The sequence below is a fragment of the Rhinopithecus bieti genome, unplaced genomic scaffold (genome assembly GCF_001698545.2).
Source record: "Rhinopithecus bieti isolate Rb0 unplaced genomic scaffold, ASM169854v2 scaffold_22042, whole genome shotgun sequence".
NCBI classification, from domain to species: Eukaryota; Metazoa; Chordata; class Mammalia; order Primates; family Cercopithecidae; genus Rhinopithecus; species Rhinopithecus bieti.
In genome coordinates this window covers 917,741-938,505 of record NW_016810459.1, presented here as the reverse complement: position 1 = coordinate 938,505, position 20,765 = coordinate 917,741, and the positions used below count along the sequence as shown (strand labels likewise).

The following is a 20,765-nucleotide window of genomic DNA, read 5'->3' as shown; positions in this document are numbered from 1 at the left end:
TGGGTTTTTTTTTTTTTTTTTTTTTTTTTGAGACAGAGTCTCGCTCTGTGGCCCAGGCTGGAATGCAGTGGCGCGCTCTCAGCTCACTGCAATCTCCACCTCCCAGGTTCAAGCAATTCTCTGCCTCAGCCTCCCAAGTAGCTGGGATTACAGACACCCGCCACCACGCCCGGCTAATTTTTGTATTTTTAGTAGAGACAGGGTTTCACCATCTTGGCAGGCAGGTCTTGAACTCCTGACCTTGTGATCCACCCACTTCAGCCTCCCAAAGTGCTGGGATTAAAGGCGTGAGCCACCGCGCCCGGCCACCTGTCTTCTTTACTACCACATTCTCATGCCCAGCACAGTGCCTGACACACAGGTGGTCATTCAGCAAATATCTGTTGATTGAATGACTGTAGGGAAAAAAATATATCACAGGAAGATAGGTCTCAGGCCAGAGAGGAAGGGCAATGACCCTCTGGACATTCAGTGGCTTAGCTGAGGCCACTCAACCAGGTATTTCCGTAGCCTGGCCTTTTCTAGACTGGATTCTCTCTGAGGACCTATTCCTCCTCAGCCCAGGGTCATACAAGACCTCTCTCGGCAGGCAAGAGAGGCACTTGGCAGGGCAGAAGTCAGGGTAGAGGAGACATGGGGATTGGGAAAACAGTACTGGACTGAGTCCCAACCCTCTTCTTGCTGCCTGGTGCGGAAGCCTCAGCCTCCCAAGGTGTAGCTCCAAAACCTGACTCCACACCTATAAAAGAGATCCTTTGCCCGCATCTTAAACAACCGACTCCGCCCCTGGCCTCACCCCCTAAGATGACGTTTCGACTCCGCCTCCTCTGGGAGACATGCAGACCCCACCCCTTCCGGGGGACAGGCAAATCTAGTGCGCGACGGCATCCCTGTGACGTAATGGTAACGGTCCGTTTCCGGGGTGGAGCCAGGGAGGGCGGGAGTTTAGGCTGCGCTGACCCCTCTCAGCCCCCCCTCCAGGTGACCCCAGCCCCTGAAAATCCTCACCCAGGGCCCCAAATCTCCCAGCCCCATGACCGCCAAACCTCTCGCCCTGGCCCCCTTAATGCCCCAGGCCCCGGAGATGACCGGCCTCCTCACCCCTTAACTTCCAGTGCCTCCCAAATTTCCAAGCCCACCCTGTCCCGTGGTGGCAACTGAGGCTTCCCGGGGGCATCAGCCTCAGATTACCTGAGAACTGGGCAGCCTCGTCCCGAGCATGACGGAGAAGGGGACCTGGGGCTAGGGAATCCCTGATTCAATCATGCCGCTCCCCAGGAGACGTTCGGAGCCCAGGACATGTCGGGAATGAGGAGATACGAGGTGGCGCTGGAGGCGGAGGAGGAGTGAGTGGAGGCGGGTTCTGCGGAGGAGGAACCAGGCGGCTCCGGGGTGGGGGAGGGTGGAGTTCTGCGAGGGCGAGGAGTGGGCGGGGCGAGCCTCCGAGGGGCGTGGGCTGCGAAGGGTGCCGATTTTAGGGGCGGGGTGGAGCCTTCCTCGAGGGCGAGGCGCCGTGGGGCGGAGTCTGTGGGGTCAGCTCCGCCCCGCCCCGCCCCGCCCCGCCCGCCTCTGCCCTCTCTCTGCAGGATCTACTGGGGCTGTTTCTACTTTTTCCCCTGGCTGCGCATGTGGCGGAGGGAGCGGAGGTGAGGGGGCTGCGATACCCCGGACCCGCCCCGGGCATGGACGAGACTCAGTCTCTGAGGACCCATCGGGGGGATTCCGGTAGTTCCCGCCCCGCCTCATGCCAGTGTCGGGTCGCCCCACAGCTCAGCGCACCCCGGGGAGCAGAAGCTGGAGCCTCTGCGAGGCCTGATGAGCTGTCTGTCCAGCGGCCTGGGCCCTGCTCCCCAGCGCTCGGGTCGTGGCCTCCCGCGCCGCAGCCCCACCGCCGCTGCCCAGCCAGCCAGTGCATTAAAGATTTAAACCGAAGCCCACCGTACTGACCTCCTGACTCTGCCGCCGCTGTTGCCATTCGAGCCGAGCGCCCCTCCCCACACTGGCTCTGTTCCGTACTGACAGGGCGTACCTCCCTAAAAGGGTGCCCTTCCACGTCAAAGCGCCTCATCAGTGTCAGGCCTCCTGTTACTATGAGTGACTGCCTCCCCCAACCCCAAGCCCCAAAAACCCATACTGTGAATATCCTATATGAAGAGAACTAAATAATCCTGCCTGTTACTCCCTTCCTCCGAGCCAGGACTTTGCCGGCTGTCTGAAGAATCTTCTCTGCTGGGAGTGTATCTCAAACATTTTAAGCAGAGGTGTAGGATGCAGGCTGTAAATGAGAAGAGGGGGAGATTCCTAGAAGCTGCCTGCCACAGAGGAGGGACTTGGGTTGGTGACCTTTCCTACAGTTCATACCCCAACTTTTGGCTTCTCCAGTCTGATCCCAAGTTTAGAGATCCTTGGCATCAGCCTACCTAGCAGTTCTTGCTCCCTCCCTAGGAGAGTCCAAGGGCCACTGCTCTCTGCCGCCCCCTTCTGTCACCCAATCAGTCTGGGACCCACTAACTCAAGTGATGAGAATCAGAGGCTGCTATGTGGGCCTGCCTTCAGTTAGGGACTGGACCCAACACCAGAAAGGGCACCACAAGATTAAGTTAAAGAAAGAGACAGCCCAGTTTCTGGCTTTCAGCCTGCAGCTACCCCTGCTACTGCAGATTTTGGCTAGGAAGAAGACTTGGTCTTAAAGGGGAGAGGTGGGTGCACACCCAGAAGCATTTGCTTTTTGCCTTCCAAAGGCCTCTGGACCAACAAGTCCAGGAAAGACCAGAAAGTATGTATCGCACAGCCAACTGATGGAGAAGGTCTTTGATAAGACCGAGGAACCTGGGAGATTTCCTTGGGATTTCCTCAGTGGCTACACCCAAGCCTTGGAGCACAAGAGAAAGGCCTAAGCCCTATCCCAAGAGAAAGCCTACTCCATAGAGAGTGGCTGACCCTACAACAGACGACTGCAACAAGATAAGGGCTGGATTACTGCTTTATGACTTAGTTTATGTTTCAAATATAGAGCAGGACTTGCAGATTGAGATCCCTGAACCAGGAGTGGAAAATTCTTCAAGGAGCCAGGGGTACTGAACTTGGCAGCATACCGCCACCCTAGGCAGTTCCCAGCTTCCTGGAAAGGACTGGATAAAGATGAATATGAGCTTTGCATTGAGGGAGAGGGTAAAGAACGGCTGGGTGTGGGATTAGGAGAGAAGTGGCTATAGCTGGAGGGTGGGATGCAGGGGGTATAGGAGTTGGACATGAGGGTGTGACTGAACCTGGGTAGGGAGGGGGGATGTTCCTCCAGGCCCAGGAAGGAGGCTGGAATTTGAGTAGAACAAAGATGTAATTGAGTACTTGAGTCTGATGTCTTCAACAAGTCAGGGACTGGATCTGGAGACCCCAGGCCCCTGCTGGCAAGAGGTTGGCATTCCTGGAACAGGACTAGACAAAAACAGGAAGGTAAGATTCATTGGGTCTTTTACCTGTTTTGACAACAGTAACCTAGCACCAAATAACTTTTATCTTCCCTCCTTATCTACCCCACCTTTCCTCCCTGTCTCATCATCCTGGGGAAAGCTGCCCCACCTCAGCATCTCCAAAACACCCTCAATATTACCAAAAAGGGCCTTCCCCCAGCTTCTCTGAACGTGGCTGGCCTCAGCCAAGACCCCTCCTCAGCCAGAAGGGCCTGCTCTAGGAACCCATTCCCATCAGTTTCTCTGATAAGACAGTCAGGTCAGGCCAGGAAGTGGGGAGGAGAAGATGAAGGCAAGCTGGTGCTCGCCTGCCCTCTGCTCCCACCCCACCCAGAACTCCCCTATCAGAATCTGTGTGTGCTAGTGTGAATTTGCTTGTGATTGGATGGCTGTGAAAACACAACTGGGTGGGATTGGGACTTTGAGTGTAACTGGGGCTATACAATTTTGTCTATGGTTGTCTGATCACGAGTATGACTTTGTGAGGTTGACCGAATGATTGAGGAGTGACTTTGAATGTGTGGCTATGCATATTTGAGTGTGAATGTCTATCGTTAGAGGTTGCTGTGGATGCTTGACTGCCCTTACTCACTGTTCCATCAGTCCCTACATCACACACTAATCCTTCCCTCAGCTTCACTGCCCAGAGCTTAGGAGCACATGGAAAATGGCTGTCCTAGATGAGGAAGGAATCTGTGGCAACAGACCAAGAATTAGGGCCCAGGAATGTCACAGGATACACAATACATCTCCAACCACCTCTGACTCACCTAGTGCCCCAGGTAAAAGGCACCCAGATAAAAGGTAGGGGAGGAGGAGAGAGAGAGAAGGAAGAGTCTAGGCTGAGCAAACATGAAGGGGCCCTCAACCTTCTGCAGTCTCCTGCTGCTGTCATTGCTCCTGAGCCCAGACCCTACAGCAGGTGAGTACTTGGGGGTATAGAAAGCTGGGGGTCTGGGTGAATGGGATGAAGTTGAAAAGACCCAGGAAATCCAACCTAACTTCCAGCTGTCTGGCAGAGAGGTTCTTGGTCTGGATCCCTCTGAACACATGGCCCTGTTGCCCTCTAGCATTCCTACTGCCACCCAGCACTGCCTGCTGTACTCAGCTCTACCGAAAGCCACTCTCAGGCAAGCTACTGAGGAAGGTCATCCGGGTGGAACTGCAGGAGGCTGATGGGGACTGTCATCTCCAGGCTTTCGTGTGAGCTCCCACCCCTGATACCCCTGACTCTGACCTCAGTCCCAACCCCTAATGCTGATCCCAACCCCAGCCCTAACTGCTAATTCTGATGCCAACTCAGGTTTTCATCTGGTCCTTGCTCCTAACCCCTGGACCCTAATCTCATCCCCAAGCTATGGCCATAGCTTTGTACCTTTCTCTACCCAGGCTTCACCTGGCTCAACGCAGCATCTGCATCCACCCCCAGAACCCCAGCCTGTCACAGTGGTTTGAGCACCAAGAGAGAAAGCTCCACAGGACTCTGCCCAACCTGAATTTTGGGATGCTAAGGAAAATAGGCTGAAGCCCCCAATAGCCAAATAATAAAGCAGCATTGGACAATAATCTCTAAGTACAATCTCCAAGAACTTCCTTATTCTCTTTATTCACACCTGCGCAACCCCTGCAAGGGGAAAGGCCAAGAGCCAAGGACCCACGCACACTCCCCAGGCACCTATATACATGCATGCAGAGAACACATGTTCCCTGCCTCACAGACACATGGTCACACATGGATACAGATGTACACATTACACACATTCCTCGAGCAGAACTCCAACTCTGGGGTGAAATCAGAGGTACAGGCACCTTTCAGCTGGCAAATTTGAAATACAGGGTCTCACAGAAATGGGCTCCAAACAGAACTTCCAGCTAAGACCCAACCATAGGGATCTACTGTCCATCCATCCACACCAGCAAGACAGAATTATAGGTGGACTCTGCCGAAGCCCTCCTGGGTCCTCTATAGGTTTGGAGCTCCTAGAAGAAGCAGGAGGCAAATCAGGAGAGACAGTAGGACTGGATCTTGGCCCAGACCCCCTGAGAATGAGGGAGGTGACTCAGTTCTAAGCTTAACACTCTGAAGATGAGTAGAGGAGCCCAGCTCTGAGGGAGCCTCTTCAACACGCTGAAGATAAGGGAGTGGACCTAGCTGTGGGCCCAGGAACATTAAGAATGAGGGAGGGGACCCAGCACTGATCCAAGACACCTGGAAAAAAAAGGATGAATATCCAGCTCTGAGTCTAATACCCTGGAGGAGTATTAATACTAATACCCTGGAGGGGAGTCCATCTGGGAGCCTTCCTTGGTACCCTGAGAAAAGGGGAAGTGACCCACTTCTTAGCCCAGGGACTCAAGAATGAAAGGCCCAGCCCTCAGCCTAGACATCATTAAAATGAGGAGACCCAACTTGGATTCCCAGCATTTTAAAAATGACTAGGGCAGCCAGCTTTTAATCTGGACACTCAAAATAGGGGCACACATATCCAAGTCCAAATCTCCTGGATGTCCTACTCACCTGGACACCTGTCCACTGGAATCATTGGGGCCAAGAACCCAGGCTTTGGGGATCCATCCTTCCCGCCCCGTCTCATCCTCAGCCTGGGGCATAGAAAGGTAGCTGTCTCTCCAACAATGTGAGGTATCTCAGTCTCCTCCAAAGGGTTTATTAGTAAAGGGTCAGGAGAGGAATCAGTTAAAATCAAGTGGGGCATGGGGGATGGAGGTGTGGGGAGGTAGTTCCAGAATCAGACAGGTTCAGTGGGCAGTCATGAAGGGTGGAGATGAATGTGGTCTATGGACATCAGAGCATTTGTGAGGATCAGAGGCTGAGGGACCGATGGCAGTCACTTACCAGAGCCCCAGTGCCAGGGCTCCAGCCATCAGTCCCAGGAAAGAAAGGATTCCCAAAGACGCCAGTACAGCTACCTGCTCCAGAGAGTCCCTGTGATCTAAGAGGGAGGGCCACATGTTACTGAGAGCAAGGCTGACCAAGCTTGGTGTCCCCTTTTCTCTGGGGTTTTCACTCCTTTACAACTCTTGCCCATCTACCCAAGCTCACCAAGTAGCCGAGGGTGTGGTTGGAGGGAGGGCCTTGGAGGAGCAGGGCTGTCCACCTGAGGCTCCACCTCTGGCTGCATGTGTAGCTGGCCCCAAGCTGGTACCTCCTTTGGTACGGTCCCTAAAGGAAGGCAAGACCCAATAAGTGTCCATATGCTGGTGGGGATGGGGGTCACGTCCTGTGCTCAAGGCCAAGGCCTAGATTGGAAGTCAACCCTCCTAGGAGGAGGAACCTGATAGGGCATGGCCAGTTCCTAGGGAGCATCGCAAGCTCCAAGCTTGTAGAAGTGGAGCCTGTAACTGCAGGGGTGGAGGCCAAGGGGAAGGACTTAAGCTAAGACAGGGCTGTAGGCAAACAAGACTGAAGTCTGGGACAGTAATTGCGGTGCCTGTGTGGGCAGGGCATGTGTCACCTGGCTGTCTTTCGGAATTGGTTCAGCTGATAGATGCTTTGGGGTGGGGCCTCTGCCCTTTTCTTTGGCTTTATCTCTCACCAGTGCTCGGAGTTCCCCAGGCCTCCGGGCTCCAGGTGCTCCAGGTGCCAGCATCCAGAAAGTCCCGGGCACTGACTCGTACGGCATGGGGTAGCCCAGCTACAGCATCTGTGATCACCTCCTCCAGTCCAGCTGGCTCCACCTGGGGGTAAACATGACTCACTGTTACCCAGCTTGTAAGTGCAGGGCCCTCCCAGCCACCATCTGCAAAGAGCACCCCTTGCTCCCAGTCTCATCCTAAAGCCTAGTAGAGCTGTCCAGGTCTCATGTTGGGTGTCTGGTGGGGCTGAGTCTACACCTAGTGTTTGTAAGACGGCAGTAGTGATTACTTAGAGAGGCTGTGGCATCAGGCAGCCTGGGTTCAAATCTTTGGTGAACCACATATTGAATGACCCTTTGGGCCTCTCTGTGACTCAGTTTCTTCATTTGTAAAATAGAGGTGAATATACCTAAACAAAACAATGTATGCAAAAAGTGTAGCCAGGAACCCCACAGGAAGGCAGCACTAAGTAAATATTAGTTATTATCTGATGCTGCTGCTCCCCAGTCCTGATACCAGCCAACCTTTAACATCTCCTGAGATTCTAATTCACTGCTATCCTCAGCTGGGGATATGAGTGTTTGTAGGAGACGTGCCTCTAGGTAAGGCACTCCTTTTCCTAAGAGTTATTTTTAGGCTGGGCACCATGTCTCACACCTGTAATCCCAGCACTTTGGGAGGCCGAGGTGGGCGGATCATGAGGTCATGAGTTCGAGACCAGCCTGGCCAATATGGTGAAACCCCGCCTCTACTAAAAATACAAAAATTAGCCAGGCATGGTGGCAGGCACCTGTAGTCCCAGTTACTCAGGAGGCTGAGGCAGGAGAATTGCTTAAACCCAGGAGGCGGAGGTTGCAGTGAGCCAAGATCACGCCACTGCACTCCAGCCTGGGTGACAGAGCGAGACTCCCTCTCAAAAAAAGAAAAAAAGAGTTTTTTTTTTTTTAAAGCCATTGCTATCTTCCCACAGATGGGCTTCACATCTTAGTTACAGCCCCACAGGACAGACACTCCGTCTGTCAGTCACCACTGCAACCCAGCACCCAGTACAAAGCCTGGCCCACAGGGAAGCGTTGGGTCTTCAGTGACCTGCCAGCACTGGGAAGCTACACAGAACACCCAAGATCATGAAATCAGAGACAGGACCCACAGCCGCGGGTTGGGACGCACTCCAGGCCTCACCGTGGACCAGGCTGGATGCTGTGCCGGACGGTACTGCAAACGGAACTTGAGCAGGAAGTGGGGCTGGCGCGGCCAGGAGGCAGGGTATGTCCAGCTGGCTCGCAGGCGTCGGGGGAAACCTGGTACCGACTCTACCCGCAGGCCCTGGGGTGGGTCAGGGCGCACTAAGGGCGTCAAGACACAAAGTCAGGGTAGGCTATGGGTCCCCGTCACTTCCCTACCACTTTCCAAAGTGTGTGTTTAAAGGAGCCTTAGCCGGACACTCCTGAGAGGGGAGGGGAAATCTTAAACTTGATCATTCATTAGACTCAGACCGGTCATCTGTATTATGAAATGGGCTGAGGCCGCGTGTGGTGGCTCATGCCTGTAATCCCAGCATTTTCGAAGGCCAAGGTGAGAGGTTCACTTGATGCCAGGAGTTTGAGACCAGTGTGGGCAACATAGCAAAACCCTGTCTCTACAAAAAATTTTAAAAATTAGCCAGACATGGTGGCACATGCCTGTAATCCCAGCTACTTGGGAGGTTGAGGTAAGGGGATAGCTTGAGCCCAGGAGTTGGAGGCTGCAGTGAACCAAGATCACGCCACTGAACTTCATCCAGGCTGGGCACAAAGTAAGATCCTATATCAACAAAAAAAGGAAGAAAAAGAAAAAAAGAAACCACCTGAGATCTGTGGGTGGGCTTTTGAAATGCTTGTTGAGTAAATAAAAGAGCAATTCTTATTTTCATCCAAGGAAGATGAATTGGCCCAAATTCCAGCTAGAGTTTTAGTGTCCCACTCCCATGCACAGGTCAAGGAAGGAGGGGCCAGCAAGGCAGGACATGACATATGGCTGCATTCAGTACAGGGCCCATAGCAGGGCCTGCTCTGCGGCTAGGCAGCCAGTCAGGCAGTGTGGGTAGCAGTAGCGGCCTCTAGAGTGTGTGCTGAAATAACCATGCCTCCTGGGCTCTGATCCCTTTGCCTTCTTAGGCTCCACAGGACCTTCTGTGTGTGAAATGGAGTCTATGTTGGGAGGAAACTGTTTGGGAGCTCTGGGAGTGGAGAGATCTGAGTCTATTTGGGGTCTCTGTGATGGGGGTCTGGAGGATGTCTAGGGGTGGGTACTCACAGATGCTCTGCAAGCTCACATCCAGCAGGCGTGTGCTGGCGCCCAGTGGGTTCACCTCAGTCACATTAATCCGGTACTGGCTCCAGAACTCAGCCCCGTGGACAACACAGCGGGCAGCACCTAGGGGATCCTGTGGGCATGGCCAGGGCCCTGTGGATGGACTCCTCCTAGAAGGGAGGACATGGTCTTGGGCTCTGAAAATGCCTACTGTGGGACCCAGCTGGAGCCCCCACATGCTCCCTCATGTCCTACCTCTGGCTATCAGCTCCTAGAACTGTCTTCTTCCTGGTAGGGAGGGGGCCATCTGAAGTCATGAAGGAAAAGAGGGCCTTCTGCCCTCTCTGAGGCTTTCCTTAGAACCTACCTCCCTGCCTCCCACACCCATGTTGTGCCAGCATACCCAAATGTGTAGGCATCCACACCCAATCACGCACACACCTGTAGGAGGTGAGGTAGCGGGTGGGTAAACCGCTGATCTGACTGGGACTCCAAGTGCAAGAGAAGTTCTCATAGTCAGCTGCTTGGCAGGAGACAACAGGGCGGGCTGGAGGGTCTAGAGGCAGAGGGTACACCTGGAGACTGAGCAGTCCTCAGGTCCTCCTGGTCCCAGAGGGCTTACTCAGGTCCCATACTCCCTCAGGATCCTCTTGTGTCATCACTGCCACCCTCCCCAACTCACAGCCCAGCTGCAGGGTCACTGTGCCCCCAAGTGCACCATCCAGCGTCTGGCAGATGTAGGTGCCCTCATCAGTGCTGTCTGCCTGGGTCAGGACCAGTTCATGCCCTAGCCCAGAGTCAGGTCCCTGGAGCAGCCTTGGCTCCCCGTCCCGAAACCAGGACACTGGGTCCCTGGAAGTAAGATGAGGTGACAATAGACAAAGACAAGATGTCAAGCATAAGTCAGACCATGCCACAGCTCTCCATTGGCTTCTAACTGCATTTGCAATAGAACCCAAATTCCTTTTACTGGCTTTCAAAGCCCCTTGTGAGCCAGCCCTTGCCTTCCTTTCCTTCTTCAGCTCCTCTCTGTCTCCCCCTCACCCACTGAAAACTCCAGCTACATTGGTCTTCTTTCTATTCCTTGGGGTTATTGAGCTCATTCCCACCTCAGGGCATTTTGCACTAGCTGTTCCCTCTGTCAGGAGCACTTATACCTTAATGTGCGCACGGCTGCCTCCTTCCTGACCTTCAGAAATCAGCTTCAACATCACCTCCTCAGAGAGACGTTTCCTAACTACCAATTAAAAAGTAACCACGGGCCAGGTGCAGTGGCTCATGCCTGTAATCCAGCACTTTGCGAGGCTGAGGTGGGTAGATTACTTTAAATCAGGAGCTCGAAGCGCGACCAACATGGTGAAATCCCGTGTCTACTAAAAATACAAAAAAATTAGCGGGACCTGGTGGTGCGTGCCTGCAATCCCAGCTACTTGGGAGGCTGAGGCAGGAGAATCACTTGAACCCAGGAGGCAGAGGTTGCAGTGAGCCCAGATTGCACCACTGCACTCCAGCCTGGGCAACAGAGTGAGACTGTCTCAAAAAAATAAATAAATAAATAAGGTAACCACTCAGTTGTCCTCTTCGACATCCCTCTCTTTGGCTTTTCTGCCCTGCAGGTATTACTATCTGGCAAGATTCTCCTTTGCGTATTGTCTTCCCCACTAAGATGTAAGCTCCGTGAAGGCAGGCACCTTGCCTGGCATTAGCACTCCTGTATCCCAGAACCTAGAATAGACCTGGCACTTGGCAGGTGCTCAAAACATACCAGCTGAATTTTCTGTTGAATAAGGATGGTTAGAGGGTTAGGACAGATAAGAGAGGTGAGGATTATGGACAGAGCGGGCAAGGATGGGAGGGGTGGGACATGAGGACTAGGCAGAGTCAAGAAAGGGTCATGAGTGTCAGACCAACAGGCAGGGGGCACTTACCCGGCAGTCACTCCAGGACAACACAGCTTCACGGACCTGCCGGGCTGCCCATACTGGACCCCTGTGGAGGGCACTTCTGAGGTGAGGCTCTTCCTTTACCCCCCTCCCCACTTTGTGAGAATGGCAGATAAGAAGCAGACTGTTAAAACCTAGGTGGTGGGGGGCTCACTGGATCAAAGCATCATGTTATAATCTGGAGACAGAGGTCAGAGAACAGGGTAGAGAGGGGACCTAGGTTGGATGACAGGGGCAGCGGTGGTATCACAAGTTAGGCATGGGAAGGGGCCACAGTGAGGGTGGCAAGTCATAAGTCAGAGTTGGGGGGTTGTAGAGCAGGGTTCTTCTCACCTGAGGGGCCCCAGGCCTGGGGACAGGAGGAGGAGGCAGACACCAGGGCTGTAGCCACGGCCACCAGGACCCTGCTCAGCCCTGAGCAGCCGCTGCTCATCTGTGGGGAGAGGTAGAGTCAGAAATCCCCAACCCCTGAGAAGGGAGGCTAAAGCCTGGCTCTTCCTCTCCAAAACTGAGGCTTCCTAGAGAAAAACTGATGCACCAAGTGGGGTAAGGCTGTTAGAAATCACTGGGGGAACTGACCTGAGGTCCCCTTTCCCACTGTATACCCAGTGCTTCGCATGTGCACACACACACATACACACGGACACACACACCCCCTCACACCCTCCATCTCAGTCCTGGGCTTAGGGCCCAGAACAAAAGCCGGAGGCAACAGACTGTGCCAGCAACTCCCCCTCCACCGCCCTTGGCGCCCACCCCTGGCACCAAGCACTGGCACCAGCTCAGCCACTCCCATTAACCCCTCCAGTACAGCTGTTGGGAATTCTGGTATTTACCCCCACCTGGTCCAGGGCTTATCACCACCTCTGATTAACCTGGGCAGACCTTATCACCCTGGGGGAAGGCTGTCATCATGGATCTGAGCCCATGTGGCACTCCCACCCTGAGACCTACCCCTGCTCTGGCTGCCAGGCTTCTCGCCTGAACCTGGCTCCTTGCTCTGGCTACTTGAGCCACTCAGCTGGGCCTGGCTCTGACACTTCGTTGGTCTCCAGTCTGTGAAGCTGGATGGGGCTAGGGTGCAGGCTGGGGCTGTGTAGTTAAGCAGATCCAGATGCCCTGGCTGCTGCCAGAGGCTGGGGGTGGGTGAGGAGCCAGCAGATGGAGATGGAGACAGGGTGGCGGGGAGAGGAGGGAAGGGAAGGGGATGGGAGGCTAAGAGGAACTGGGAGCCTGCAGGAACAGGCATGGGGGCCACAGCACCAAGAGATACTCAGAGATCAGGACTAGGAGGTGATGGGGCAGTGCGGGAAGTGTTGGAAAGACTGGATTGGGGTCGGTGGAAACTCAAAAAGCTAACAGTGTGTCTATATTGCAGGTGGGGGATGCTAGGAGAGAGAGATTCTGGATGAGGGGGAGCAGAAGGAGGAAGGCAGTGGTGAAGTGGATGGAGAAGGAAGGGGCAGGCGGGGAAAGGGTTCTGGGTACAAGACCAGAAGAGGAAGAGCACGGACCCTTCAGGAGTAGGAGTAGAGCAGAGCAGGGCCTCCATGTGTCTGTGTGTCTGTCTGAGTGTGTCCAGTTGGCTCACCCCTGGCCACCCAGCCACACTTACCCTGCTTAGCCCCACCCTACCTCGGTGATCCCAGCGGCAGAGTGTCCATGGCCTCCAGGACTTCCTCTCACCAGCTACAGCCCCCGTCTCCTACTCCACTCAGTTCTGGGACCCCAAAGCCATCCCCTCCTTCCCCTTCCCTGCCCCGCCCCCTCTAAGCCCTGGAGCTCCGCCGCCCCTAGCCAGGCCCCCTCCCCGCTTCTGCCTCCTCCCTCCTTCCCTCCCACCCAAGGCCCTGTGAAGGGAAGAGGCCTCCCCCAAGTCTGGAAAGGAAGCCACAGACACAGCCAAGGCCAGCAAGAGGGAAAGGAGGGTGGCTAACACTTATGTCCCTGTCAGTGAGAGATGCCCTGTGTTTTCACACAGCCAGACATGGTCACATTCACACATGGACTCACGACGCACAGTTAACAAAAGGGCATGCCTTTGAACACACGTGGACACAATCAAATGAAAAATCAGATACAAACTCCTCCTCTTTTCACTCCTCACCAAATGTTTCCTTAGGGCACAGCTGGCTGTGCTTCCAGGGGAAAGGAGGCCCCAAGTTGGGGGATATAAGGAGAGGCCAAAGAGTCCAGTTCCCCCTCCCCTGGAAGTTCCAGCCATTTCTCACCTCCCCCTCCACTCTTTGGGCCCCAGCACCAGGAAATGCCTTTGGTCCCTTGGTGCCAGATACACAAGACCCACAGTTACCCTCAGACTCACACACTCTCACATGTGGTCACTCACAGTCACACGGGCACAGCCACACAGCCTCAGACTCAGATACACTTACACATATTCATAAACTCACGCAGTCACACACACACACACAGCCCCTACCAGGGCTCACAGCACCGCCTAAAAGCAACTCCTCATCATGGTCTAAGCCCCCTCTCTCAGGGAGCTCTTAGCAGTGGCAGACCTGCATCTCATCACTGTTACAGGCCCCCAACTAGCCAAAGAGATCAAGATCAGCAGGGAAGGCAGGCATAGGCGCACAGGGAGAGACAAAGAGGCAGGAGAAGCAAAACTGGAAATGCACCCACATAGAGACCAGGGGAACAAAGCTATGAAGAAACACGCAGAGATATCTCTAGTAAGACAGCAATAGGGAGAGAAAACGGCATGTAAGGGAAACTGAGTCAGGCAGGGAAACAGAAAGTAAGGAGCAGTAGACCTGATGCTGGGGATTCTTGAGCAGAGGAAGAAGGAGGGGAAGCCACGTGTTTTGTGGGTGTGTCTGTCCATGCTGGACACTTAAGAGAAAGGTCAGTCCAATGGGCTCTTGAAGTAGGTCCCCCAATACATGAATACAGCTGTACTCCCACACGGTTTAAGTTAGGACCCAGCACACACACATAGTCACAAACCTCACTTTTGCTCTGCTACTGCTGAAGTCACACATTGGCACACACAGAGCCAGCCACCCACTCTCATGCTGGCAGACATGGTCTCAAACCCCACAGAGACCTTCCCAAAACACATTCCCTAATGTGGTCACAGTCCCTCTCACACAAACACACAACCCAGTCCCACTAAAAATGTGCATTGACAGATACACACATAATCCCACACTTGCACAGCCACATGCAGCCCCAGCTCCATGCACACTGACACACGCAGTCACATTAGCTGACAGCTGCACCAAGTGACACTCAGAATCGCACACAATGATACTGTCACACAGACACAGCCTCACAGGCACACACACACTGACAGTCGTCAGTCACGCCCGGCCTTTCAGATCATACATCACCCTGCCCCGCCCACTCGTGACAAGACTTTGGCGTCTACACCAGGCCTCACCTTCCGCGGCCGCTGCCGCCAGCGCCCTCTGCCCTCGCCCTCTGCCCCGGCCTCTACTCCCCCCCGCCCTGGGCCCCCGCAGTGGGGGCGGCTCCGCCCAGACGCCAATGGAAGGAGAGGAGTGAAATAGGGGGGCTCCTGGCCCATTGGAGACTCCAACTGCCAATCACCTCCACCCCCACCTCCGCCGGACACTTCCTGTCCCGTCCCGGACTGAAGAGGCTGCCGGGGACAGAGTCTGGAGCTGGATTCCTGGGTCTCCGCCTGAAGGCCTACCCACCCTGGAACAGCAGGACTGGAAACAAGAGCCACTGGCCAGGTGACTGGAGAAGCTGAAGGTGCCCCTGACTCCAGATAAGGAAGGAGGGCTGTGTAGGGCAGTGGTTCTCAAAGTTTGCTGGATATTGTGGTTTGAAAACTGCAAAACCCCACCCCATACCAATTAAATCATAATCTCTGGAGGTTGGACCTAGACATCAGTATTGTTTAAAACTTCCCAGATGCTTCCAAAATGCAGCCAAATCAGAGATGTAAGGTGTGTCGGGTATATGTATACCTCAAGAAACCAGCCACCCACCCAGGGCTCTCATCTACTCCCCAGTCACGGAAGCTTGAGGGAAATGTGTGCATAATGTGTCTATCAGATCTTCCAGACCAGGGCAACACGCCCAAGTTCCAGATACTTCCCCTTCAGGATCTCAGGGAAGAAAGACCCTGGTCTGGAAGGCACGCAGCCAAGGTTCTCCTGGGCCAGATTCAGTCACTGTCCAGCCTTAGTGTGATTTCCCCACCCACAGGCTTGGTTCCCCTGGGAAAAGAATGAAGGCAAAAACCATTCTGGCCATCCCTGCATCATTCACAATCCCTGCCTTCACCTTAAAATTTGGAGGACCCCAGGTGGCATCAGGTCTCCTGTGTTGCATAGACTGTTGTTCCCGCAGCATTGCCAGGGAAACGGGTCCAGAGGGGACAGAATAGACCCCAGGTCACTCTGAGAGCCATACCTTCCTTCCAGGCCCTGGGGTTCCTAACTCTAGCAGTCCCTTCCCTGTCAGAGCTGTTTCTGTTTGTGCAATGACTGGGGCACAAGGGCAGCAGAAGTATATGGTGCCCGCACATGTGAGAGTCTGGAGGAGCCAAGGACACAAAGCCATGTACACGCTCCCTACATGCTCCCTACCAGCCCCTTTAGCCCCTGTGGGCTGGAGCAGAGCCAAGCTGCAGCCACTCACAAAGCCAGGGTTCTGGCCAGCAGCCCAGGATCTGGCCACTGACCACTGGGATTAGGATCCAGCTCACCCGCTCCCCGTCAAACCCTCAGGCCCAGGCTTGGAGCTGACACCCTAGGTGTGGTGGCAAAAGGGGCTCTGGCCTTCCCAAAGCCTCAGCCACAACCAAGACACAAGATTTTAAAACAGTTTCCTAAACTGGGATACTGTCATTACACCAAGAGTAAGAGAATCTATAGGCTAGATGTAATACTGAATATTAATTTTGTTCAGAAATTTGGGTGGAATTTTTGCATCAAGATTTTACACATTTGTAAACAAAGAGAAGTTGTAGCCGGAGCTATGCCTTTAGCTTTTAACCCTATATCTCTGAAGGTTCACACTCCTCTGATACTAGAGTATGTGATTAAAGTTTGAGATGCACAGTTTTATTAATGCTATATCTGCCCAAATTCCAGGCCAGGATTCAAGGCCCTTTCTGCTTAATTCAGCAAGACTGTTGGAAAAAAAAAAAGGATTCAAGGCCCTGTGGTCGGCATGGTCAGGCGATGGTTGCTGTCTCCCTGTCCTTCTGCCCCAGGCTGTAATGAACATCAGGAAGTGCCCTTAGTCTCTCCGCAGCCTGGAAAAGGGACAGGGAGCAATTAAGGAGGATAAGGGCTGGGCTGCCAAGAATGGTGGTATGGACTTCTTTTCTTCTTTTTCTTTTTCTTTTTTTTTTGAGACAAAGTCTTGCTCTGTTACCCAGGCTGGAATGCCATCATGCCATGATCATGGCTCACTGCAGCCTCAAACTCCTGGGCCCAAGTGATCCTATCTCAGCCTCCCAAGTATCTGGGACCACAGGTATATGCCACCACACCTGGCTAACTTTTTAAATTTTTTTTGTAGAGACAAGTCTTCCTATGTTTCCCAGGCTAGTCTTGAACTTCTGGGCTCAAGCAATCCTCCCATCTTGACCTCCCAAAGTGCTGGGATTAAGGCGTGAGCCACCACACCTGGCCGATGGTATGGAGTTCTGGGTGCTCAGAAGATACTTTGCTGGATATTGTGGTTTGAAATATGAATATGAAATATGAATGCCACAGGCCCACTGGGGGTGGGCCTGTGGGATTGTGAGGCTGGTGATAAGGACTGCTGGAGCCTCCAGGGGATGAAAGAGTTGAGCAGCTCCTGAGTCCCAAGGAATGCCCAGGTTGTTATAGGAACTATCAGGGTCATGACTGTTGGGATCCCTGGAGGAAGCAGGAGAGAAAGGAGATCTGAGGACTATACTCTCCTTCCAGGCCCTAGGGTTCCTAACTTTGGCAGTGCCTTCCCTGCCAGAGCTGTTTTCTGCCTTGTGCAATGATTGGAGCAAAAGGGCAACAGAAGTATCAGGTGCCTGCACATACTGCATGTGAGAGTCTGGAGAAGCCAGACTGCTCTGAGTCCTGACCTGCTCAGGGGTGAGGTCCCTCTGAGCCTGAGCAAGCATTTCGTAGCCAACCATGAATTTCCGGACAGTGGCAGAGCGCAGGAGCGGAGGGTAGTAATGAGCATGCAGCTGCCAGTGGTCCCAGTTGGCCCCGGCCTCGGATCCTGTGGGAGCCCCTGACAGAAAGAAGAGAGATAATGGGGAGAGAGAGCCCTTTTTCAGTTATCCAGCTTAGCCCCTACCCCCAGACCCAGCCAGGTGTCTGAAAACTACATCTCCCAGGATCCCTGCCTGAGAAGAGCTGGGAGGAGATTAGAAAGCACATTGGAGACATATTTTCACCAAGTTTGCTGCTCCACCCTCAGTCCCAGCATCTCTGCTCTTGCCACACCCCCCAGCAACTGTTTCAAGGCTTGCTCCTTTGGGGTTGCAGTTCACTGGGCTGGGCCCCAGGCCCAGAAATGGTGTTGGGGCTAGATATAGGTACTTGAAAAGCCTCACCATGCCAGCCCATGGAGTAGGGAAAGGACGTCTCAAAGAGGTTGTCGTACTTGGTCAAGAGCTTCTTCATGATGGAGGCTAGATCTGGAATCAGAGCCTGACTCTCAGCCTGGGGTCCAGATGCTGACCCTACTGGGAGCAACCCCCATCCAGTGCCTAGCCCCAGGATCCTACTTGGGAGACTGACCATCACGCTCAGCAGGGGTCAGCTCAGGTAGCCGCTGCACATGCCGACGGGGCAGCAGCAGTGTCTGGTAGGGCCACGTTGCCCAGAAGGGGACCAGTACTAACCAGTGCTCACTGGTTAGGACCAGACGTTCCTAGGCAGGCAGAATGGATAGGAAGTCATCAAGATGACATAAGAGCTGGGGTAGGGTCAGCAAATAGGCAGGGGAAGCAGAAGAAAAGAATGTGCCCAGAATCTGATGCCTTCTCACCACCTCCACCACTAACCACCTGAGTCTAAGTCACCATCATCTTTCCTTTAGATTACTGGATTATTGCTAAGGCCTCCTAGCAAGTCTCTCTCTCTACTAGTTCCCCTCTAGCTTTCTCCTTTACACACCTCTCTCGTGGGGTAAGAAAGTTAGGGACTCCTTGGGAACACAGGGCTTGGCTCTCTCCCACCTTCCTGAGTAGCTCCTGGCGGCTATACTCCATTAGCAGGGGCTCTCCGTGCTGACTCTTATAGGTCTGCTGAGATCGCTCCTCACGCTGGGCAATATCTGGCAGGAAACTGCTGGCCCACACCTGTCAAGGGGCAAAAGCAGAGAAGAACAGACAGGTCCTTTACTTCCAAGCCTCCACATCATTGGCATATTTCCTTTGTCCCATTCATTAATCCAGTTCCTGTGTCCACAGTGCTGGCTCAGACTCAGCCAAGAATCCCACTGGAGCCCCTGACACCCTTACCTGGCAGTGGGGATGGGGGTTGGAACAGCCCATCATGGCACCTTTGTTTTCAAAGATCTGTCAGATAGGGATAGGGAGCTTTGTTAGCCAAAAGACACCAAGTCAGCTCCCTCCTGACCACATCCTGTGGAAACAAATGTTACTCCCCAGAACCAAAGCTTCATCACCCCCTCCCTGCCCATCCAAGGGAAGGGGTGACCTCACAAACCTGCACCCAAGGGTACTGGGCTCCCAGCTCCTCTGTGACTGAGGCCCATGCATCAACAACAGCCCGGATCTCAGGGACCGACATGAGTGGCAGCGTTACATCCGACCAGGGGTGGAAGCACATGACCTTACTGGGTGGTGAGGGGGGTAAAGATAACTGAGAGGTAGGGCTTGGCTGTGCTATGGGCAGGGCCCAACCCCAATGCTGAGTCTCCAACCCTGGTTTGAAAGTTGTAAGGGGAAATCCATAGTTACCAGACTCCTCGAGCAGCCTTTGCTTGGAAAAGGGGATGATCACTGGGTCCTGAGGTAAAGGAGTATGACTCTGCAGCAGAAGTCCCTCAAGAGGTCTAGCCACCCTCCTCCCCAACAGCAGTTGGAGCCAGGTTACCTGGACTGGGGGCATCAGGCTGCAGAGCTGGGAAGTCGTTGTCAAACAGGAAGGTGCTATCGTAGTGGGGATTCACCTACTGACAAGGATGGGCTAGAAGCACTCACTGCCCCATACCACCAGTTACCTGGTGGGCTTCAAAGACTGGACAGGCTACAAGTGAGTAGGCAAGGCCCACTCTAGGCGACCAAAAAGCTTGGTGGGATATGACCCAGAAGGAGGTTCACTACCCCTGTGGGTGGAGGACAGCTCTAAGAGGGAACTACTCCCTCTTAGATGCAGGGCTCTACAGGCTTACCTCTCCATTGGCTCGGGTGGCCCCGGGACACAGAGGGTTGAGGGGGTCATGGCGGGGCACTGTCTTCAGAAGCTGGGGCTCCACTTGACCCTGCCAGGGCCGCTTCATGCGGTGAGCTGACACCAGCACCCACTCATCCTGCAGTGGGTTGTAGCGTATATGCTGATGGTCTGGGGGCAGATAGTTAAGATCAGTCCTCAGAGCTCTCTAGCTCCCTCTCTCCTGGGTCTCACCCACCAGCAGGCCCAAGCTCGGAAGCGTCCTCTCCGCCCCGTCCCGCTTAGGAGCTAGAGGCCCAGGATTGGACCTTCCCAACACCAATTGGCCTGCAGCTCGTACACAGGCGACTGTATGCCTCGTCGGTCTGGCTCGGGATGAGCGTTCCAACCTTAGGTGGGGGCGAGAGCTTCCTAAAGAAGGGGAGGGCTCGGCTCCGCGCCTCAGGGAGTCCCTGCCGCGGTGCAGTTACCGCTTGCCCGGAAGGTTGCTGCTGCGGCGCCCGCCTCTGACGCCTGCTGGCGCTGCTCAGGATCGGTTCCGCTGCTGCGCGACATGAGGCCACGGGGGATCCGCTGGAAAATATGCAGGGCGGTGCCTCACCCTTCACTTTCTCCGTCTACACCGCCCCTCCCCGCGCCGCCCCCGATGATTGGCCAGCCGCCAGCACGTGACTGACTGACTGGGCTGCCCCGCCACCTGGGGGCGGGGTTCAGAACAGCTGTGAACCCTGGGGGCAGACATTGATGATCCCATTCCACCCAGAGCTGGAGCCACTGCACTAGAAGAACCTCTGTGAAAGCTGCCTACTGCAGAATCCTTGGGCTCCAGGACGCCTACAAGACTTGCTTGCTGCAATCATTCATTTGATCTTTCATTCAGCAAATATTTACCGAGCATCTACCATGTGCTACGCACCTAGGCTGTGTGAAGCATTGGGCTGCACAAGTCAGGCATGGCCTCTGCCCTGTCTGAGCTTACATTCTAGGGCGAGTGAGGATATGACCCTGGATCAACAGTGCCTCAGTCACCTGCTCAGTGGCTGTAGTGGAGGAGAGGCAAACTTGGTGGGGTCTGTGTGGAATACTATATCCATATCCTATCCCTA

General features: G+C 54.2%; 4 protein-coding genes across 12 annotated transcripts; 2 read left to right on the top strand and 2 right to left on the bottom strand.

Annotated features, from left to right (window-relative positions):
* Window positions 1-261: 261 nt before the first annotated feature.
* On the top strand, window positions 262-1,932 carry LOC108542169 (uncharacterized). Its single transcript, XM_017892063.1, has 4 exons — window positions 262-981; window positions 1,279-1,346; window positions 1,587-1,646; window positions 1,770-1,932. The coding sequence occupies exons 1-4, from the start codon at window positions 805-807 to the stop codon at window positions 1,924-1,926; spliced, it is 462 nt and encodes a 153-aa protein (XP_017747552.1). The 5' UTR covers window positions 262-804; the 3' UTR covers window positions 1,927-1,932.
* A 1,410-nt stretch (window positions 1,933-3,342) lies between these two features.
* Window positions 3,343-15,878, bottom strand: IL11RA (interleukin 11 receptor subunit alpha). Of its 4 annotated transcripts, XR_001889183.1 has the most exons (14): window positions 14,706-15,878; window positions 11,633-11,732; window positions 11,285-11,345; window positions 10,039-10,208; window positions 9,798-9,912; window positions 9,612-9,644; window positions 9,360-9,526; window positions 8,235-8,410; window positions 7,025-7,166; window positions 6,532-6,651; window positions 6,325-6,421; window positions 5,989-6,071; window positions 5,230-5,450; window positions 3,343-3,435 (listed from the first exon to the last, which is right to left on the bottom strand). XR_001889183.1 is itself a non-coding variant. In XM_017892054.1 (13 exons), the coding sequence occupies exons 1-13, from the start codon at window positions 14,850-14,852 to the stop codon at window positions 5,434-5,436; spliced, it is 1,416 nt and encodes a 471-aa protein (XP_017747543.1). In that variant the 5' UTR covers window positions 14,853-15,878; the 3' UTR covers window positions 5,050-5,433. The 4 variants fall into 4 exon arrangements, 3 of the variants coding, with proteins under 3 accessions (XP_017747543.1, XP_017747541.1, XP_017747544.1); XM_017892054.1 differs by lacking the exon at window positions 3,343-3,435 and having other exon boundaries at window positions 5,050-5,450; window positions 8,247-8,410; XM_017892052.1 differs by lacking the exon at window positions 3,343-3,435 and having other exon boundaries at window positions 5,052-5,450.
* Window positions 3,429-5,056, top strand: CCL27 (C-C motif chemokine ligand 27). Its single transcript, XM_017892064.1, has 3 exons — window positions 3,429-4,392; window positions 4,541-4,673; window positions 4,860-5,056. Exons 1-3 carry the CDS (start codon window positions 4,323-4,325, stop codon window positions 4,993-4,995), a joined length of 339 nt encoding a protein of 112 aa, XP_017747553.1. The 5' UTR covers window positions 3,429-4,322; the 3' UTR covers window positions 4,996-5,056.
* Window positions 15,879-16,340: 462 nt separating the features above from the next.
* On the bottom strand, window positions 16,341-20,329 carry GALT (galactose-1-phosphate uridylyltransferase). 6 transcript variants are annotated; one of them, XM_017892056.1, is made up of 11 exons: window positions 20,130-20,329; window positions 19,661-19,830; window positions 19,363-19,438; window positions 19,227-19,275; window positions 18,973-19,102; window positions 18,765-18,821; window positions 18,480-18,602; window positions 18,040-18,172; window positions 17,853-17,936; window positions 17,373-17,527; window positions 16,341-16,556 (listed from the first exon to the last, which is right to left on the bottom strand). In XM_017892056.1, exons 1-11 carry the CDS (start codon window positions 20,212-20,214, stop codon window positions 16,476-16,478), a joined length of 1,143 nt encoding a protein of 380 aa, XP_017747545.1. In that variant the 5' UTR covers window positions 20,215-20,329; the 3' UTR covers window positions 16,341-16,475. The 6 variants fall into 6 exon arrangements, with proteins under 6 accessions (XP_017747545.1, XP_017747547.1, XP_017747546.1 ...); XM_017892058.1 differs by having other exon boundaries at window positions 20,000-20,227; XM_017892057.1 differs by having other exon boundaries at window positions 20,049-20,227.
* Between the last annotated feature and the right edge of the window lie 436 nt (window positions 20,330-20,765).

Excerpts from the sequence above, each read along its gene's own strand:
- CCL27 (XM_017892064.1), top strand. The coding sequence starts at position 4,323 with ATGAAGGGGCCCTCAACCTTCTGCAGTCTCCTGCTGCTGTCATTGCTC. Across the intron at positions 4,393-4,540 it reads GAGCCCAGACCCTACAGCAG|CATTCCTACTGCCACCCAGC; the intron begins GTGAGTACTTGG and ends GTTGCCCTCTAG. Across the intron at positions 4,674-4,859 it reads TGTCATCTCCAGGCTTTCGT|GCTTCACCTGGCTCAACGCA; the intron begins GTGAGCTCCCAC and ends TTCTCTACCCAG.
- IL11RA (XM_017892052.1), bottom strand. The coding sequence starts at position 14,852 with ATGGGCCAGGAGCCCCCCTATTTCACTCCTCTCCTTCCATTGGCGTCT. Across the intron at positions 9,913-10,038 it reads AGTGACCCTGCAGCTGGGCT|ACCCTCCAGCCCGCCCTGTT; the intron begins GTGAGTTGGGGA and ends CTCTGCCTCTAG. Across the intron at positions 9,645-9,797 it reads CGCTACCTCACCTCCTACAG|GAAGAAGACAGTTCTAGGAG; the intron begins GTGTGTGCGTGA and ends CCTCCCTACCAG.
- LOC108542169 (XM_017892063.1), top strand. The coding sequence starts at position 805 with ATGACGTTTCGACTCCGCCTCCTCTGGGAGACATGCAGACCCCACCCC. Across the intron at positions 982-1,278 it reads CCTCTCAGCCCCCCCTCCAG|GAGACGTTCGGAGCCCAGGA; the intron begins GTGACCCCAGCC and ends GCCGCTCCCCAG. Across the intron at positions 1,647-1,769 it reads ATGTGGCGGAGGGAGCGGAG|CTCAGCGCACCCCGGGGAGC; the intron begins GTGAGGGGGCTG and ends GTCGCCCCACAG.
- GALT (XM_017892056.1), bottom strand. The coding sequence starts at position 20,214 with ATGTCGCGCAGCAGCGGAACCGATCCTGAGCAGCGCCAGCAGGCGTCA. Across the intron at positions 19,439-19,660 it reads CCACCCGAGCCAATGGAGAG|GTGAATCCCCACTACGATAG; the intron begins GTAAGCCTGTAG and ends CCTTGTCAGTAG. Across the intron at positions 18,173-18,479 it reads GCCAGGAGCTACTCAGGAAG|GAACGTCTGGTCCTAACCAG; the intron begins GTGGGAGAGAGC and ends CTGCCTGCCTAG.